This window comes from Gopherus evgoodei, chromosome 1 (assembly GCF_007399415.2).
Source record: "Gopherus evgoodei ecotype Sinaloan lineage chromosome 1, rGopEvg1_v1.p, whole genome shotgun sequence".
NCBI lineage: Eukaryota > Metazoa > Chordata > Testudines > Testudinidae > Gopherus > Gopherus evgoodei.
Window position 1 is genome coordinate 152,487,478 of NC_044322.1, and position 20,695 is coordinate 152,508,172.

Consider the following 20,695-nt stretch of genomic DNA (forward strand, 5'->3'; position numbering starts at 1 on the left):
GAGGCTGGTGTGTGCCACACTGTCTGGGCCAGTTTCAATATGGCAGAGTATATGGGCAAGGCTGTGCGGGTGTATCCCTGGGGTTGAAAAACGTCCAGAAATTGATCTTGGGGGTCCTGAACATCCTCCACTGGGAGGCTGAGAACAGTAGCCATGTGAAAAAATAGGGACAGACTGCAAGTGGTCATCCAGTGGGGAAAGGGAAGATGGGATAAGGGCATTGTCCAGTGATGATGAAGCAGCGATTGAAATGGGTGGTTCCAGCAGGGCGGTTGGGACCGTCAGTGCCAATGGGACTGGAATGTCCAAGGGCTCATGCTGTTGGGTGGCCGTTTGGGTAGGAGATGTGCAGTGTGGGATACAGGTAACATACACTCCGCCCTCAGCGTGAGAGGTGATGAGCAGCCTGTAGTGTGTGTGACCAGGTGCACCGAACCCAAGAATCCCAGCGGAGTTGATGGAGCCAGAAGCAAAAGTAAAGGGTCCCTGTGCCTGCATAGATGAGGCCAGCAGAAAGCAGAGGCATTCAGAGGATGCTCTGTTCATACTTTGTTTGAACCTGGTGCTGAAGTTGAAGTCAGACCATCAGCTGTAGTGTGCAACTTCTCGCCTGAACAGTCCCGGCTCAGAGAGGAAATGCTGCTCTTTGAGGTGGTCTCTGTCAGGGATCTACCCTTATTCCCATGCTTCTTGTGCATACGGTGAGGTTTCATCAGTGCAAATGGTGCCACATGGGTGAGGCGCTCACTGTCTGTCCCAGACATCGCTGCAGTGGTTCTGTCAGTGCCAGGTCTTGCTGCACACATGGGCGCATTGCCTCCACCATTAAGAAATTTCAGAGCCGAAGCTTACGAGCTGCTCGGGTCTGCTATAGAAAGAAGCAACAAATGGAGCACAGGGAAACTATGTTGGCTTCACCGAGATAATACAGGCAGAGGGTGTGCCCATTGTTTACTGAGAAGGAGCAAGGGCATGAGGCGCAGTTTTTTAAAACCAGGTTGATGGGACATAATCCCCGGGACAGGGAGGGTAGAGAAGCCCCCAAAGGCAAAAGTCCAAACAAACAACCGAACTAACTATGGACGAAGAATGGACAACTAACTAACTAAAAACAAGAAGAACTATATACAGTGAATAAGAGCTATATACGGTGACTAAGAACACAGAGCAACAGGGTTCCAACTGTGGCCACGCGGCGGGAAGAGGGAACTGCAGCAGCATCGACCCACAGAGCCTCATAAAGCCTCAGACACACTGCATGGCCAATGCATGATGCATGCCCGTGTCAACAGACACTACTAGCAACAGTTCCGGCTCTGGCACATGGCGCACGTGCACACCCTCATTCGGAATTCACACAGGGACCAACACTCAAAGAAGAATTTATATTTCTGTAAGTAAATTGTGGTCTTACATGAGAATAGATGTACGTATGTGCACAGAGTAGAACATAACACAGTCTTCTCAATGTAATATATAGAATCAGCCTGAAGCCCTTAACCTATTTGGTAAAAAGATGCAACTAGACTACAATACTTTCCCTTGTTTACTTCAGATTACAAGTTCAGTTCCATATTTTTTCCAGCAGTGTAACTGTCACAGTTCCAAGGCAAATGCATCTGTCTTCTCCCTCCGTGGTTCCTAGTTTCCCTAGGTCCCTCCATGGGCCCATTTAAGGTGTTTGACTCCCAGACATCACCTCTCTTGGGTAGAAACCCACATCTCACTCTCTCCTGATGGGTGTGTTAAGGCTGCATAATTTCTTGGTTTATAGTACGATACCCCCAAAAGGGCTAAGAACAGTGTGTGTTGCCAGCACACACAAGTAACCACACAGCTCTTCCTAATCAAGCACCTTTATTCTTAAGGCAAAAGCATTACAGAGTAAACATAAAAACAATAAAAGTTCCTGTACACAGGCTATAAACTTACCAGAGATGACCTAACAGACTCCTGAGGCCCTGGAGGCCAAAGTCTTTCCAACCCTTCTGCAAAGGTTGGGGCCCCTTTTGGACAGAAAGCCCTGTCTATTTGCTGGATCAGCAAAAAGGCCTTAAATGCAGCCTTTTTATATCAAAAAGCCCTTTCCTTGTCTGTTGGTCTTTGGAAGACCCAGGTTTAACCAATATAGGGAAGCCTCCGCAGGGGGTGAAATCTCTCTGGAGGCGTTTACAACATAGGGTGATGCATTTTAATTACCCCCCCACACACACATACACAGAGAGTCCTTGGCCCACAATGAAACATAAACTTAATGCAATATGGCCCCCAAAAGTATTACACGTGATTGCAATTTCTGTCATAGTAATTACTTCCTGTTCTAGGGTTTCCAAGTGAGTATAATCTTCAGAGAGTCTCCTCCTGAATTTTTGTAGGGATATGTTTTAGCTTTTTATACACAAAATCTACTTGACTAAATCAATTAAGACTGTTCAAAAATATATGAATGTCCCAAACTTAAGTCTTCTAAAATGATAAACTGCATTTTATTTCTATATTATGGCTAGTTAGAAAAAAAAATACAAACACACACACACACCAAATTCTCCTCAGTCCACAGAGAGTTTTAATTTTTTACTTCACTTAAAATAAACTCATTAAAGGTGCAGGACTGACATCACAGACGAGTGTAGGAATTATTTTATCCACAGAACAAGCTTCTTCCACACTCACCTAATGAGCCTCATTCAGACACTGCTCTAGAGTGAGATGAATGCCTGAAATCAGTGTCCCTCAAATTCACAAAGGAACCCATTAATTTGAATCTATTCTCATCCCCTTAGGCTTTCCCCAAGAAAAGGCCTCAGGTATCCTATCCTATACAGACAGAAGAAATGTTTCAAGCAATTTCCTATTCCTGAGTTGTCCAGACTGCAGCACTCTTAGTTCTCTGAGCTTCAACAGGGGTTTTTTCCATTGGCATAATCCCAGAACCTGTTGTACTAGATCAGTAGTTCTCAAACTGTTGTACTGGTGACCCCTTTCACATAGCAAGCCTCTGAGTGCGATCCCCCTTATAAATTAAAAACACTTTAAAATATATTGAATACCATTATAAATGTGGAGGCAAAGCGGGGTTTGGTATAGAGGCTGACAGCTCACAACCCCCCATGTAATAACCTCACGACCCCCAGAGAGGTCACAACCCCCAGTTTGAGAACTCCTGCACTAGATAGTTTAAAGATAAAAGTACCATTTCCTATCTTCCTGGCTTCAACCTATGTAACTTAGGAGTTCAAGAAAAGGGCTGTTTACAGTTTTATTTCAGTTTTTACCAAAGTTGGCTATGTGAGCACATTAGCTCTTCAAATGTATTTCAGCACAGAAAATGTGCTGATTCACAGTGAAAGATTTAAATACACCTCCGGAAATGGAGTCTTGAACGAACATTAGTTTTAGCAAACATTTATATAAAAGTTGACAAGTTCACAAAAATACTTACATGGGCAGAAGCCTACGGTGATACTAGTTTTTTGTCCTGGATCAAGAACTCCAGCACGCAGACTAAATTTAAAAATGCCATCTTCTATGGCTTTTCCTGCACCATGAAGATCTAATTGCCATGTCACCGATTGCCTTGAGATATTCTTCAGGTCAAATTTCTGTAAACAGTTGTAGGTAAACAAGGATGCAAGATGACAGAATGCGATAAGCATTATGTTATTTTTCACATCACTAAATATTAAGCTTTTCCTGTTGAAAACAAGTTACTATTTTATGTTGTACTTTTTATCTACAAAGAAGAAACAATTGACACAAAGTTCAACAGAGAGCTCTAGAGAGCAATAGAGTATGCAGTTTATATCTGTAAGGTAAGAAAATAAGCACATCTCATGGTTCACAGATAGCACACTTACAAGCACTCACCATTCACAAAGAACAATGTTTCCTACCTAGGAAGGAAAACCATTTTCTCAAATCTTAAATATAACATGGATTTCTTCAATGTAATAAGAATAACCTGGAGTAATAGCAAGTTGGCTATCAATCATGGGATAGTGTGCGATAAGTAGATTAACTGCATTTATAATGGCAGTGGTGGTAAGGCAAATGCAGATGGGAGAACTTCTACTAGTACTGGTGAAATGTTGCAAGAATTGAATACACTATCAGAGAGACCTGACATTACAGTTCTCGAAGATACTGCATATATTGATTCTTCTGTTGAAAAACTTATTGAGATTGCAAAAGTTTAGAGCCAGTTTTAAAACCCCCCCTTTTTTTTTTTTTTTTTTTTTTGCTGGAATGACAAAAAACAACAAGAATAAGAACCTTTGCCCTAGTAAAGTGGATCGTCCATCTGCTGTATTGTCCCCAGGTGCAAGGTTGTGACTTCACCCTTCAAAAGTTTCTCATGAGAATATATGGAAAGAGCTGGGGTATAAGGAATGCCATTCAACTGAAAACTGTATCTCTTTTGGATAAATTTCAGCACACAATCAGGTCCATAGTCAAAACCTTATTGGCAGAAACTGGGATAAGTTATCTCCAGAAGGAGAAGGATGCAAAAAAGGAATAGTGCTGAAACATACTGGCATCTGGCTGCCCACTGAGGTCCCAACATCATTGCATCAGAGTATAAAGTAGCCTCTGTGATAAAGGAACAGACGATAAGCCCTCTGCCTAAGCTGACTCTTTAAAATGAAAGGCACTTTGAAACTACCTTTGCTTACCCTAAGATTGGATATCTAATTTAGTCACCTGAGTGCTGCTGGTACTATTTCTCACACCTAAAGAACAACATGTTCATCCTAAAGACAGACTAAAACCCTGAAAAGGCTGTGCCAAAACACTAGTCTCTGAGTCTGCTCAAGTGATCATTGGTTTTAACAGTGGAAAGGCTGCATGCCTTCAAAAAGGCAATTCCAGCACTTTTGTCTGAAGTCCTGAGCCAGTAATATCTCTGAATGGTCACAGCAGACCGTAGAGAATGAGACAAACTTCAGATGCTTTATAGGCAGCTCGTAATGCAGGTCTGGTTAAGCCTTGACCCTCATGAATGTTAGTCCTCTTGTACCCTGACAGGCAGGCTACATCTATACTGCAGCTGGGATCATGCTTCCCCCTCATGTAGACAGACGCATGCTTCCTCTGCCTGAGCCACCTGAGTATAAACCTGCTCAGACTCCCTGGTTATGATTTGGGTTGCTAGCCCAATCTACCTCCAGCTATGCTGCTATTTTTAGTGTGCTAGCTCGAGCAGAGCTAGTGCTCAACTGTCTATACAAGCTGAGAAGCACACTGCCAGCTGCAGGGTAAACGTGACCTTGCAGATAACCTATAAGAACTAACATTCATGAGGGTCAAGACTTAGCCAGACATGCATTATAAGCTGTCTGAGCCTACTCCATAGATTAAAACTGTCCCACACTACTATCTCCTGGAAGGCCATGCTGTCACCAGTAGGAGAGAGAGGTGATCAAGGAGACAGCTGGTGAAAAGGACAGAGTTCCTCTAACTTCTTCATTCAAGAAATATTACCCTTCACATAGAGAAGTGCAGGGGATCTGTCAGAAGATAATGACTTCCAGAATATAGCTCCTCTCTTCCATGATTCCAGAAGGACCCTTTCAAGAGGCTTCTTGAGGAAACTTTAACTTGGGCTATATAGTCTATATCCTCCAATACCTATGCAGATTAAAGTGACTATATGGGCTCTGATCTAGCACTCGTTTCCCCCCACCCACCCATCATGGCTGGGAAAATTTAAAAGGTGAAAAAGTGATCATAGAAGTAGAAAAGATTCTCTCTCCTCCAATACATTTTAAGCATCTGGTGTGATGGTCATGTCAGACATTTTATTATGGCATAAATGACAACTTTTAAACTATGAATGCTTCTTTGGATCCAAAAATAAAGGATCCAAACAATACTATTACAAAAAAAAAAAAAAGAATTGCTACATAAAAACAAGACCTAAAATAACTACTGATTTAACTAAAAATGTCAAGGAAAATAGTAACTATACAATGAAGGATGAGGGAAATAATTTCAACACCACTGTCACCAGCATAAAGAGAGGAACTGAAGAATATAAAGGGGGAAAGGTTAACCTTTCTATACCATTGTTGGTACTTTGGATCTGTAGCTTCAGAGATTCCAAGGTCAGAAGGGGCCATTGTGATCATCTAAACTGATCTCCTGTGTATCACAAGCTACAGAACAACTGCAAAATAATCAATGTGAACATGCCACCCAAATGCTAGGCTATGCTAGTATGCTCCTACGATCATGAAACACAACATATGATTGCCACATGCAAACTCATGCTTATAAAATTAAGAGTATGTCATGAATTATTAACTGTCTGCATAAAATATGTTGCAAAAAATCTTCAAATATGAGCTCAGACATGATCACATTATGCATCATCACTGGACATCTTCGGAAGTCACCAACTGCTCATGCATTGTGATAGCCAGTTTCCTATGGTGCGCACAATTTAGTTCATGAATCAGAGGGTAAAATCAAGTCTAAGCCAGGAACTGAGCAAAAGTAATAATTTTTAGAGACCAACATGAAACTCACAGTAGTACAGAACAATGATAAAATACTTTGGAATCCATAAGCACACATACTAGAAAAATTTTATGTAGTTATTAAAAACACACAATGTAATTTAAACAAGTACCTCTTTTACAGTCCTAGTAAAGTAAAAGATTAGGCTGAGAATAGTCATAAAAACGTGTGTGTATTTACCTGAGTGCTCAGACTTTCATCAGCAATCTCTAATTGTATGCTTCTTGACTGAAATATCAGCTCTGAAGTGGAGAACTCAAGTGGTGGCTGTAGTACTGTAGGAGAAAATCAAAAAGTTTATAGAGTATCTTGACAAATATTTCTAAAACATCTCTTTAAAACTTTAATTCCACTTTACACATTCTTTAGACCTGAAGAAGACTTCTGTGTAGGTCAAAAGCTTGTCTCTTTCACCAACAGAAGTTAGTCCAATAAAAGATATTACCTCACCCACCTTGTCTCTCTCCAGTATCCTGGGACCAACACAGCTATAAACAAATTCTTAAGCTGACAGATTCTCCCTTTCTTTTAAAACCTGTCCTCCCTTTCAGTGTCTACACATTGCAAGCACAATTAATATAATGTAAATGTCTACTTGATTAGGACTCGTGATACACAAATTTCTGTGTCATTAATTGTGCACTCATGAACACATCAGTTGACAAAAGGGAAGTCAAGTTTAGGTCAGGCTAAACATCAGACTCATGTCTTTCCTTTATAACACTGATGCTATAAAAAGAAAGAATACTTTCTTCCTATTTCAGATTAACACAAAAGGGAGTCAGACTAGGTCCTGTATGGACAAGGAGAAGTACTTTAGAAGTCCAATCAATGACTAAAAATAAACTTTGTAAATAGTGGACTGGCGTTTCTTTGAGCCCCATCTATTTTGTCACCACTAAATATTATTTTTCTGTTATGATGGATAATTCAAGTAGTATTAGCTTCATTTTTTTCTAAATGGCTACTAAAAGTTTGATAGATCTATTATTAGCTCCTTTATTTTTTTAGTAGTTCTTAAATTTATTTAAATTTGTGATACTTTATGTAGATTTTGCTATTCACCAAAGAATACGTATAGATTTATCACAATGGCTTTTCATTTAATACAGTAATTTCTGTTCTCCAGTGCCACAGTAAAGAAAGCAAAAGACATATGTTTTATGACAAAGCATTAACTGCAGTCCATGGGTGGGGGAGTTGGGTGCATGAGGGACAGTCCCTGACCGGGGGGAAATGGGTGCATGTGTGGCTAAGTGCCTGGGGGACAGTCCCCATCTTTGCAGGTAGGCTCCACAGCCATGCTCCCTGAGTGCTCAGCCCAGCAGCAATCCCAGTAGCAGCATGGAAGTGAGGGTGGCAATACACAATGCCATGCCACCCTTAAAATAACAGTGCCAATTTAAAATGCTCCATGGTAGACATTTGCCAGTGTTGAAATGAAAAGTACTATATTGATTGAATCATATTGCTGTCATATAACAAATACAAAACTTTTTTTTAAATAAAAAAAGATATCTGGGTAGTATATATATTATGTTGATGAGGCCCACATAACACAGAGCTGCATATGTGGCCCACAATGGTAAACAGGTTGAGAACTACTGGTCCAGAGGGTGGCTAGTCCATATCATGGTGTGACAAGCTAAAGCAGCTGCCCTAAAAGGGTTAAGGGATCACTGCCTATCCCTGCTGGGTCCACAAGGATCACAGAGAAAGCATGCTAAACCCAAGCACTGAGAAGTCAAGGGGCCACAGGGACCTGTTGACAGCTTCCAGGATCCACGCAGAGCCAGGGCAGACAGGGAGCCTGCCTTAGCACCACTGCGCCACCAACTGGACTTTTAATGGCCTGGTCAGCGGTGCTGACAGGAGCCGTCGGGGTCCCTTTTCGACTGGGGGTTCTGGTTGATAACCGGATGCCTGGCAACCCAACTGCTGATAGAATGGTTCTTCTCTCAGACACACACATCCACAGTAGGATGCCATCAGCTTCTGACATATCTGCACACTGTAGTAATTCTGCTGCCAGGACTGTCTCAGGTTTTCAAACCCTGTCCTGGGTACTTTCAGGCCCAGGTAAGAAACAAGTGTTTTTGTTTTTTGTTTTTTATATAAAAAGATTACATACGTGTAGAAAATACACAGCCTCCCACCAACAGAAATGCATGCCTAGTGACTAAGCATGGGAGACAGCATTGTAGAATCAGGTCCTTAGATCTCAAAAAGCATGTGTTATCACATTCCGTTTTTCAGTGTGACATCTGAAAACAGCTAATCAATAACAAGTGTCATTTCTAAGGTGGTGTGATGGAATAAAGAGATTAAGTCCTACTCTCATAGCACAAAAACATGCTTTTCTATTTACCTACAGTAGATGAGCATGGCTTAGTAATATACTGAGTGTTCAGAACATTTATTTAGTATTTGTCCCCCAGAAAGAATTTCTGTAAGGATATAATTAAATAGCCATAGAATAGAAGAAACTATAACCTAAATTATCAGCTACTTTTAGAGAAGGTTCCTTTGGCTTTTAAAATATTTGGATTGTGGCAACCTACAATTCTTTCAGACTACTTTTTAATGGTATTTATTATGCAATGGGATACCAAATTAAGATATATTTTGTAATAAGTCTAGTCTGAGTGTTTGTCTATATCTAGTAATATTGAACAGAGTAGCAGTTTATTGAGTGTGATAGTGATTATATTTTACAGTTAAATATACATTCTGTATTTGTAGGTGTGTAGGAGAAAAGAAGTCTTCAAAGAGTTAAGATTTAATTTCAAACCAAGCAATTTTATATTTGGAAGTGATTGTATTGATTACTGAAATGCATAATATACGAGGTACCAAAGGTATCTTTTACTCATTAGAATATTATAAATGCTCACTGACAGTGTATCTTAACTTTGAAGTCACAATTAAAAAAAAACAAAAAAACCCTTTGTTCCATGCATAGACATCCATAAGGTTTTATAAGAAAGATTGTCATTCATTATCAAGATGTAAGGTCCCTTCCAGCCCTACATTTCTATGATTCTCTGATACTTAGTTTTTAGAAATGATAGCATTATAATTCCAGCGTCAAAGACATCCAGAAATACACATTTAAAATTGAGTGAATAGATGCAAAGATACATTTTCTAATTATTTGATATTATAATAAATTAGACTAGTAAGTTCTACACTCAGTTCTTTAGCTTCTAATTTTTCCTTTGCTAAAGCTAGCAATAAACCCCTGAAAAACAGTAATACAGAGCACACCACCTGCATGCGCACACACACACTTAATATTCCTAGTTTACGTACCAGTTGCTTGAACTGTACAAAATGGAGCAGTCATAGACAGAATTTGAGGACGAGGAACAATTATGTGCTTTCCTGATCCAGAAGGTGTAGTAGCAGTAGTACTTTGCTGAGAAGATAGAACCTGGCTGAAGTTAACGTTCACTGGAAGACTGAAGTCATATGCTGCCACCTAAAGAACACAAATATAGTTGTGGTCATTTTCTCAAGGAGGGAAACAGCAAGTTTATGTAGTACTATAGTATTGATATCCCTATTTTAGCAGAATTATTAAAACAATTTTTGAGGAAATTAACTTGATGGCCTGATCATGGACCAGAGAAGTTAATGGGAGCTTCATCTATTGCCACATAGTTTCAGCCATCTTAAGTACCTAAAAGCCATACCTTTTTTCCCCCAAAGGAAGAATATAATGGGACAAAAATTACCAGAACTGTATATAGCTTAGCTCAGCTCTGCATGAGGCTTTTGGCACATTCTTATTTAAAAAGGTGTTTTGTTCCTTTTAAAGTATGATTGCAGACAAAAACTGAATTGGATTTCAGGCAATAATCAGTAGCATACAGCCAAGAGAAAACAGGGCTGCCCAGAGGAGCGGGCAAGTGGGGCAATTTGCCCCAGGCCATGGGCCCCGCAGGTGCCCCCACAAGAATATAATATTCTATAATATGGCAACTTTTTTTTATGGAAGGGGCCCCCGAAATTGCTTTGAATCCTCTGGACGGTCCTGAGAGAAAAGGCAGGCTTTAGCATGCCCTGAACATTAAACAATGAAGTCAAGAGCCTTGGTGACTGTAAAGACCTATGAGAAGTTGGAATAGCATGAAATCCTTGCAGAAGAACCTCTTTCCTTGTCTGATCAACATTCTAGCAAGCCTTTGCCACAAAGCACTAACATTGTTTTACTCTGTTTAGAGTACTTAATCATCAAAGCATTGATATAATTACATCATTTTTGTAAAATGTTTAGGGTGATATTTAATAAGTAGGCCAAAAAGCAAATCATCTTCAAATGACTGTGTTTTGACTCTCACACTATTATATGTATTAAGTTCAGCAAATGGTTATGTGATTTTGTGAGACAAATGCTTGTTTGTTTTTTTGTTGGTTTTTTTGCTTTGTTTGTTGGTTAGGGGCTGTTTATTAGTTAGGGCATCCACCTAAATGTATTCAAGGTTTTTAAAATCTGCATAATATCTTGGTTAGTTTTTATTCATATAGTAAAAAACTGAAATGCAAGATAAATGGATTCTGCATTACTGTGACCCTGTGTGTAATCTTAGTCAACTCAACCAGAAAAAGACTAGTGAATTATTCACAGCTTTTTGTTTGAAAGTGCGACATTTCTAGTATCTAGTTTCTGAGGAGCAATGTGACTATTAAACTACAAGGTGTGTTCAATATATTCAGAAGTCATTGCTGTAAGAAATGATGGCTACCACAAGAGCAGGAAAGGTTTAGTGCGGTTCTGGCAGAAGCAGACAAATATGGAAGGATGCATCTCTAATGGGAAGGAAGGTTTCTGGCAAATCGGAGGCAAGTTGGGTGAGAGCAGACATCCACAAGTGACCATGAGGTCAGGGGAACAGATATTCAAGGAGAGAGGTAGGGGAAGGAACTGGCAGCTGGGAAGCAGGTCAAAGTTAGTTCTAACCCAGGGAGGTAGTTGGAAGGAGAGCGCAGATTAGAGATCTTTGAGAGTGGGCGAGTTGCAGAAGAGGCAGATGGGGTGCAAAGGGGAAGGAAAGAAAGGGGAAGATGCTGGGGGGGGGTGAGAGAGAGAGAGAGAGAGAGAGAGAGAAAATAGGGTGATAAAGAAGGAGACAACACTGCCAAGAATGAATATATTCATCCTGAATGTTTAAAGGGTCAATAAGGGCCTGACGCCTGAAAAAATTCAGTTTGGAAAGAGATGCTGGATTTGGATCCCTTTTCTTCTTCATAGAAGTATACTTTTTTATTAGTATTTTACTTTAGATGAGTTAAATTAAAGAAGAAGCTAAAGCATGCTAGGGGGTACATACACTTCCAGATGCTGCCTTCAGTTCTGCCATACTGGGCAACACAAGAGTTTTCAAAATTGTCTCCATTCAACATTAGTCAGTGCTATTGCTGCCAGCTATCAGCTACTGCATTAACTGCCAGCCTGCAACCACCAGAGAGTTGTATATTTTAAGCATATTCTAGCATGCCTTGCCTTGTAATGAGTGAGCTGCCCTCTGCCAGGTAGACAATAATATACTCACTGCAAAATAGCTGCTCCGATGGTATAGCACAATTACACAGAATGACTGAGAGGGTGAGGGGAAGAAATAAAATGAAGATAAAATGAAAAAGAATACATTAAAATAAAGCTCAGCTCATGAAAGCAGCACCTGGTAATTATTTATAAACTTAAGTTTCCCTTGGGCTAGTTTCCCTATAAAATCATTAAAAATGATACACTCACTATGTTCACTATTAATCATTGCAACAGCCCTATTAATTCCAGTCTAGAGTATCACTTTTGCAAACATTTGGCTTTATAGTTTAAAAGGTGACAAGGATGGAAGCACTTTTAAACATACATAACTTGTGAACTTCCAGTTGTATCTACTACTGGTATTTCTGATCCTCACTCAACACCTGATTTTTTAAATCTTTACTTATTAGAGCTGATCAAGAATTTTCCATGTAAGTGGTTTTTCCAACAGAAAATTAGGCTTTTCAACTAAATAAAAACTTTTTGCAAAAGTGTCTGCTGTCCATGGGAAACTGGTTTTTCTTTGAAAAAACAGACACTGAAAACCTTCTAGTCAAAACTTGTTTTTTTTTTAAATTTTCCATTAAAAAAATCCAAACTATTTCCTGACCAGCACTATTTTTTTATGCAAGTAGCCTGAACCTGTAAATACTCTCAATGAATTAAATGATTACTTGTGTGAATAAAGGGTTTGGGGGTTGTGTTTCTGTGTGCCATGTACAGTGCAGAGCACATTGTTAGCACTTAAATGATAAACAGTAGATGCATCCATGTTTCTGAAATATCATACTTTTGACATGAGATGTGACAATCCAACGGAGGAGACTATAACCTTTAACTGTCATATTTAAGAAGGGTTTAATAATGTAAAAATGAAATAACAAAAGGTTTAATTACATATTATAAGATTTTTCTTCCAACAGCAAGACTATTATTAAAGCAGAATGAAAACGGCTATAGACGCTTCAGGTAAGTACTCATATTGCTAATATCACAAATTATATCAATTGCTGGCAACAGCTGTAAAAAAGCAATAGCAGTCTGAACAAATGTTAAAAATCACTTTTCAGTAACACTGAACAACAATTCAGATGACAACTCTAATTGAATATTACAATGAATTAAATATAGTAGCTTTATGTTCAGAGTTCTTTCTGCTGCTAGCACAGATCCCTCTGTGCATGTGCACTAAGCTTATCACTGCACCATCTAGCAATGCCAGTATCGCCACTTCTACCCTTCATCCACCCGAGGATTTGCCACAGGGAAAAAGTTACCACAGCAAATACTGTGGTACTGGGAACAGAGTGCCAGGTTGCACATTCAATTCCTCCTTTGCGTAGGTTCTTTTTATTCTGATTTTTAATTATTTCATCTTGAAGCACTCTGGAAAGAAATGCTTGGCCTCCTTACCATCACCCCATCAGAAAAAGAATGGTCCATCTTCAGTGGCTAAAGAAAGCATGGGGTCAGAAGTCACGCCCTAGAGCAGTGGTTCTCAACTATGGGTATGTGTATCCCTGGGGGTACTTGGAAGTCTTCTGGGGATACATCAACTCATCTAGATATTTGCCTAGTTTAACAGGCTAGATAAAAAGCACTAGCGAAGTCAGTACAAACTAAAATTTCATACAATGACTTGTTTAGACTGCTCTATATACACTATACACTGAAATGTAAGTGTACTATTTATATTTTAATTGCTTTATTTTATAATTATATGGTAAAAATGAGAAAGTAAGCAATTTTTAAATAATAGTGTGCAATGACACTTGTGTATTTTTATGGCTGATCTTGTAAGCAAGTAGTTTTTAAGTGAGGTAAAACTTCGAGGCATGTAAGACATATCAGACTCCTGAAAGGGGTATAGTAGTCTGGAAAGGTTCAGAGCCACTGTCCTAGAGAGTGCAGACAGGCCCTCATTACAGCTGAAATGCTACTATCACACAAGTTCTATGTCAGAAGCAAGGGGGAGAGCTGCCAGCACAGATTTCTGATGACAGCTGTACCCAAGGCAAATGTGTTTCAGTTATAGATGCACTTATGTACTTTCAGACTGTTGAGCTGAGTAAAAAACATCAAAACTGTCGCCCTAAGTATTTCTATCAAATACCTGACAGGATTTGAGCTAATTCATTTTAAGATAAGTCTGTCTAAATTTAGAACCTGGAGGTGAAATTGTTATCTGTTATCAGGGGGTGTGTGTACATGCATGCACACACACACAGAGCCCACTACCCCAATATAATGTGACTCAATATAATATGAATTCGGATATAACGCAGTAAAGCAGTGCTCTTGGGAGCGGGGGGGGGCTATGCACTCCAGCGGATCAAAGCCAGTTCGATATAACGCGGTTTCACCTATAACGCAGCAAGATTTTTTGGCTCCTGAGGACAGCATTATATCAGGGTACAGGTGTGTGTATGTCTGTGTATATATAAATAAATTGTTTAATATAAGTCCATAGACAGTCAAGGGCAGACAAATTAAAAAAACAAAAATATTTCATTTTACACTAAAAATTTTAGTGAACTAAAATATTATTGTTACAATCACTCTCCCCTGCATCCCAATCCCTACACAGAGAAAAACCTGCAAAAGGAAACCTTTTCCTTCTCAAACAGAAAGAGGAGAATCAGCTGCCTCTTGGCCAGAACCATGCAGAGAACACCCCACCCAACAACACCAGAACTGGGGAGGCCAGGGAGCCATTGCCCACTCCCCCCACTTTTTAATAAAAGAAACAATCACAGAATTAATGTCCCTCGCAGATATATCCCCTGCAGACATTCCCTCCCTCCTCTCCCGCTCAAAATAATAGATTCTGCCGGGAAGGCACTGCAATTACACCTTCCACCTAACATGGGCTGCTATGGTGCCAGAAGAGAGGGCAACTGGTTCACTGCCCTCTCCCCTACTTCTATAAAGGTTCCGGCACCCTTGCCCTACACACACACTCTGGGGGGCATTAGGCCCAAGTGGTACTTCCTTCCCTTTACCCCTGGGAAATCTGCAGAGAAAGGAGTCAGAGGCAGATACTCCAGACCACAGAAGTGGAAGCAGCCCAAACAAAGACCTTGGATCCTCTCAACATTCTGAGAACTTTCTACAGTTACTAGTTAATATGTTTTTCATCCATAACATTGAGTGGAACATACCACACTTAACAAATTACAGTCCATTTGATGTGTTATACATTCTCCACCTCTAAAATGTGGATAAGGATGCTTACCTCCTTTATGAAGCGCTATATAAGAGTAAGTGTTTATTATGTACACTAATTCAGAGTGTACATTGAGGCCAAATAAAAAGAATGGATTTATTTCAGATTATGTAAAAGGAACTCAGAATTTTATTATACAATCACATCACACATTTAGCAAGTGTTTATTTACTCTGTTTTTTTATTATTACATCCATAGTCCATTATAATTAAGGCCGTGAGTCTGTCACAGAGGGCATGGATTCTGTGAGTTTCCAGGACCTCTGTTACTTTTGCAGCTGGTAGGTGCGACTTATCCCAGGGTCACTTGAGCACTCTGGCGGCCCTGGGGCCAGCCACACCACCCCCACACCACAGTGGCGGTCCTGACCTGCCCCAAGGCCAGCAGCAGCTGCTGCTGTAGTCCCAAGACAGCAGGGCTGATCCCCAGAAAGCAGCAGCTGCCGCGGTCCCACGCTGCCGCTGCTCCTCTCCCCTGAGCACCAGCAGGAACCTCAGAGACCCCCCCCTCCAGAACAGCAGCTGTGCCCCCGAAGCCCCGCACAGCACCAAATATGTAGTCAGGGGTATTTATAGTATAAGTCATGGACAGGTCACGGGCAGTAAACAGAAATACATGGCGCCATGACCTGTCCATGACTTTTACTAAAAACGCCCATGACTAAATCTTAGCCTTAATTATAATAAAATCTCAACTAACAATTATGGGACACTACTTTGTTGCTTCTTATTAATACTGACAGATTTTCAAGTAGGAGGAAGAACACGTATAAAAAAGTTTTTGATCATTAATGGTGATTTTAAACTGAAAAATGTTTCCAAGAGAATGCAGTTACAAAAGGATGCCCTTGTAAATGAAATGTATATGTCGAGGGATCTTACTGGTAAAATAAAAGAGCATATCCTCAAGCTTGCTAACGCAAAATTTAAAATATACCCCTACGCACTGAAAGTTCTGTCAGTCTCTTTTCCCATTTTGTTTTACATAGCCTATACTATTTTATCCTTTCCCAAGTTTCCAGAAATTCAGCTTCACCCTTTCTACAAACAACCAGTTTTAAAAATTGACCCTAAATCTGTGCTCACTTATGCAGGATGCAGTTTCATTGATTTGCATCTGGCACATTTAAAAAGATAAATAAATAAACAGATCAGCAGTTAGAATAGGGTTCGGCAACCTTTCAGAAGTGGTATGTTGAGTCTCCATTTATTCACTCTAATTTAAGGTTTCATGTGCCAGTAATACATGTTAACGTTTTTAGAAAGTCTCTTTCTATTAGTCTATAATATATAAGTAAACTATAGTTGTATGTAAAGTAAATAAGGTTTTTTAAATGTTTAAGAAGCTTCATTTAAAATTAAATTAAAATACAGAGCTCTGCCGGACTGGTGGCCAGGTCCCGGACAGCATGAGTGCCACTGAAAATCAGCTTGCATGCTGCCTTTGGCACACGTGCCAAAGGTTGCCTACTCCTGAGTTAAAGGATACTGAATGAAATCCTGGCCTCACTGGAGTCAACAGGAGTTTTGCCACTGACTTCAGTGGGGCCAGGATTTCACTCATAGGATATGTCTACACTTCAAATAAAAACGCACAGCTGGCCCATGTCAACTGACTCAGGCTCCCAGGGCTCAGGCTGCAGGGCTATTTAATTGCAGCACAGACTTCAGCTCTTCAGTTCGAGCTTTGGGATCATCCCCCACATCTCACAGGGTCCTAGATCCTGGACTCCAGCCCAGAACTCTGCACCACAATTAAACTGCCCCACAGTCTAAGATCCAAAAACCCACATCAGCTGATGCTCCAGCCAGGGATGTCTCTCTGCAGTGTAGACATACCCACAGAGTATATAGACATAGTGAAGCATGCTAGCCCCTTTGGAACCTTTGTAAAAATAAGTGAACAAAACTTTCAATAGACATACAGAAATGAAAATCTCACACTAACTCAATATAAGATATAGCTCTGAGGCATACCATGTCTGTAACTGAAAAGGTAGTCCTGTGGGGGATTGACTGATGTTAGACTAAATCTCAGAAGATAAATTGAATGTGAACAATTGCACAAAATAGCAAAAAAATCATATTAGCTCCACCACAAGAGGTTTGGTAACTTCAGAATGGTCCTTGGTAAAAGCAGAGAGATTTTCCAGGATATTGGCATCTTAGGATGTCGACGCTGTAGCACCATAGTACAGATGGTTCCTACATCAACAGAAGGGTTTTTTTCATCTATGTAGCTAATTCATATAAGCAGGAGGCATTAGCTTGGTTGATTGAAGAATTCTAAGGAAGGATCTCATTAAATGTAGACCAGGCCTTATTCACTCCATCAATAGCAAACACATGTTATATGCATAAGGAATCTATTGTTTTACTTGTAAAGGCTAGAACAAACTCATTCAGTAGAGAGAGCCAAATTCCATTTTCAATTATGGTTAGTAGGTAGTTTAACAACACAGATTATATACTGCTTCCTCAGTCCACAGCAAACATCCACCAATGTCAACAGGAGGCTTGCACAAAGATCCAGAATACAATATGGCCTTTATAATTTGTGGCTATTATATATCATGTGTTTAGCACCTTGTTTTGGCATTCAGTATCAGCAGGCTCACCTGTAAGACTAAATATTTCTGCCCTTTGTTTCTCTTCCTTTTCCATCTTCTTTCTTTTCCTTTTCCTTGTCTTATCACCCCCTCTGTTCTTCCCCATAGCAAATTCTCAACTCTATGGGCTCTACTTCCACCCTCTCCTTCATTCGATCCAATAACACCATTACTAATTAAATAATAGTGTTGACATTAACATGTCATCATTGGGCTTTAGAGTTGATACCTCTGTGAGATTAATAGGGGGCAAGGGAGTTCACACCCCTGTCCTTGTGTCAGCCTGTCTGCAAATTCAGGATAAGACTAGTCAGTTTGTCTGGAAGGTTCTCTACAACTCTTGAGGACTAGAATTTATTTATTATTTTTTTTAATGAAAGCTTAGATTCTGTAAAAACCAAGTATGCCACACAGACCATATATATGAGATCTCTCTCTCTCTGCTAGATATTTAAAATCCATGAGTTACAGCAAATATAAGACACTATTTCCCAAAGATTGAGAATATGAAGCCTATTGGAAAAGTATTTTAACAACTTTGAAAATCCTTCTCTATCAAAATTAAACCAAAACAAATTTAAGCTTTGTTACAGAAGTGAAATCTGTAGACTTCTCATATTAAATTAACAAACGCATTCTTAAAGAAACCTGGAATAAATTTAGCAGGGACAGTATAAAAGAGGTAATAAGATTCTCTTGTTGTCCCGCTCTGTTAGCAGCATTTAAAACATTGCAGGGAATTGCACATAAATTACTGCTGACTCATTGGAGCAGGAGAGATTCATTAGACTCTGCCATGAATGTAAAGGAGGTGAAAACAGCCAGCTGGGAAAGGACGTAGGGTCTCAGAGAGGCCCTAAAGGAAAGGAACCGAGTACCCAAGTCCGAGAAAGCAGAGGTGGTCATTTATGTAAATGTTATTTTCTAATGACCCTTTTGGAAACAATGGATGCCCTTTACTTAAAACCTTAGAAGGAATGATATTTTGCCTCCTCCCCAAAATTATAGCACCTCCAAGTTTATTTCAAATAAAAACAGGGTGCAGGGGAGGGAGATTCAGCCAATGCACAAGGCTCCTCTGCTACAGCACTGAATCCAAACGGGGTGTGCTTGTTTGTAATTGCCAACATGCACATGTCTTTCAGCTCACTGTTCTCCAAAACATGTGGGGTTGGTTAGATCCTAGAGCCTTAGGTAGAGTGACCAAGTGTCTGGTTTTTGACCGGAACACCCAGTCAAAAAGGGACCCTGGTGGCTCTGATCAGCACTGCCAATTGGGCCGCTAAAGGTCCAGTCAGTAGTGCTGCCCGGCTAAGGCAGGCTAAACCTTATCTGTTCTGACACCACGCTGAACCCCGGAAGTGGCCAACCGCTCTGGCTCTAGGTGGGAGTCATGGGGCTCCATGCATTGCCCTCACCCTGAATCCAAACTCCCATTGGCTGGTTCCCGGTCAATGGGAGTTGGGGAGGCGGTGCCTACAGATAGCAGCACACAGAGCTGCCTGCATGCCTCCGCCTAGGAGCCACACCTGTTGCTGGCCACTTCTGGGGCACAGCGTGGTCCACAGTGCCAGGACAGGCAGGAAGCCTGCCTTAGCCCCCTCCCCGCCCGCTGTGCCACTGACCAGGAGCCACCGGAGGTATACCCACAAACCAATCCCCTGCCCCAGCCCTGAGCGTGCCCCCAACCTGAAGCCCCCTCCTACACTCCAAACCCCTCATCCCTGGCCCCATCCCAGAGCCATCATTCCCAGCCCAGAGCCCCCTGCCTCAACCCACAGCACCCTCTCACACACCGAATCCCTCGGCCCCACCCCCCAGCCTGGAGCCCTCTCCTGCACTCCAAACCCCTCATCCCTGGCCCCAGTCCAGAGCCTGCACCCCCTCCCAAACCCCAACCCTCTCCCACATTCCAAATCCCCTGGCCCCACCCCACAGCCCCCTCCTGCACCCCAAACCCCTCACCCCCAAACCCACCCAAGAGCTCACACCCCCATCCGGAGCACTAACCCACTCCAGTACCCCAACTCACTGCCCCATCTCAGAGACCCCTCCCACATCCTGAACCCCTAATTTCTGGCTCCATTCCAAAGCCCGCACCCCCAGTTATATCCCACCACATACCCCAACCCCCTGTCCCAGCCCAGGGAAAATGAGTAAGGGTGGGGGAGAGCGAGTCCCCGGGGGAAGGGGAATGTAGTGAGTGGGAGAGGTGTAGGGGGAGCCTCGGGGAAGGGGGAGAGCTAGGGTGTTCAGTTTTGTGCGATTAGAAAGTTGGCAATCCTACCCTTAGGGTATGTCTAGACAGCAAAGAAAAACATGTGGCTGGCCTATGCCAGCCAACTCAGGCTCCCAGAACTGGGGCTACAGGGCTGTTTCACTGCTGTGTAAGCTTCTGGGCTTGGGCTGGAGCCCAAGTTTGGGACCCTCATACCTCACAGAGTCCTAGAGCCCAGGCTCCAGCCCAAGCATGGAATTCTATGCGGCAGTGAAATAGCCCCACAGCCAGAGCCCTGCAAGCTCAAATCGGCTGGCACGGGCGAGCCTCAGATATCTAGTTGCTGTGTAGAAATGTCCTCAGTTTCTAAAACAGTGGTGAACGTGGGTTATATTACTTTATCATCCGCACCTAACAGGTCATTTTTCTAATGCAGAACAGACTCATGAGAGCTACTCAAATCTGCAATTCACTTTCCTCAAATGAGTCCATCAGAAGCCACATTTCTCAACTTTTAGGGCATGTTGCAAAACTCCTGTATTTTCATAGACATTTAGGGAGCTAAGAGTTGT

The 20,695-nt window shown here is 41.3% G+C and overlaps 1 protein-coding gene across 1 annotated transcript in view; it reads right to left on the bottom strand.

Moving 5' to 3' along the window:
* CFAP47 (cilia and flagella associated protein 47) overlaps positions 1 to 20,695 on the bottom strand; it is a 681,124-nt gene that overhangs the window by 581,662 nt on the left and 78,767 nt on the right. The window contains 3 exon segments of the mRNA XM_030575652.1: positions 3,443 to 3,602; positions 6,700 to 6,794; positions 9,832 to 10,000. Of these exon segments, the coding sequence (XP_030431512.1) occupies positions 3,443 to 3,602; positions 6,700 to 6,794; positions 9,832 to 10,000 (424 nt within the window).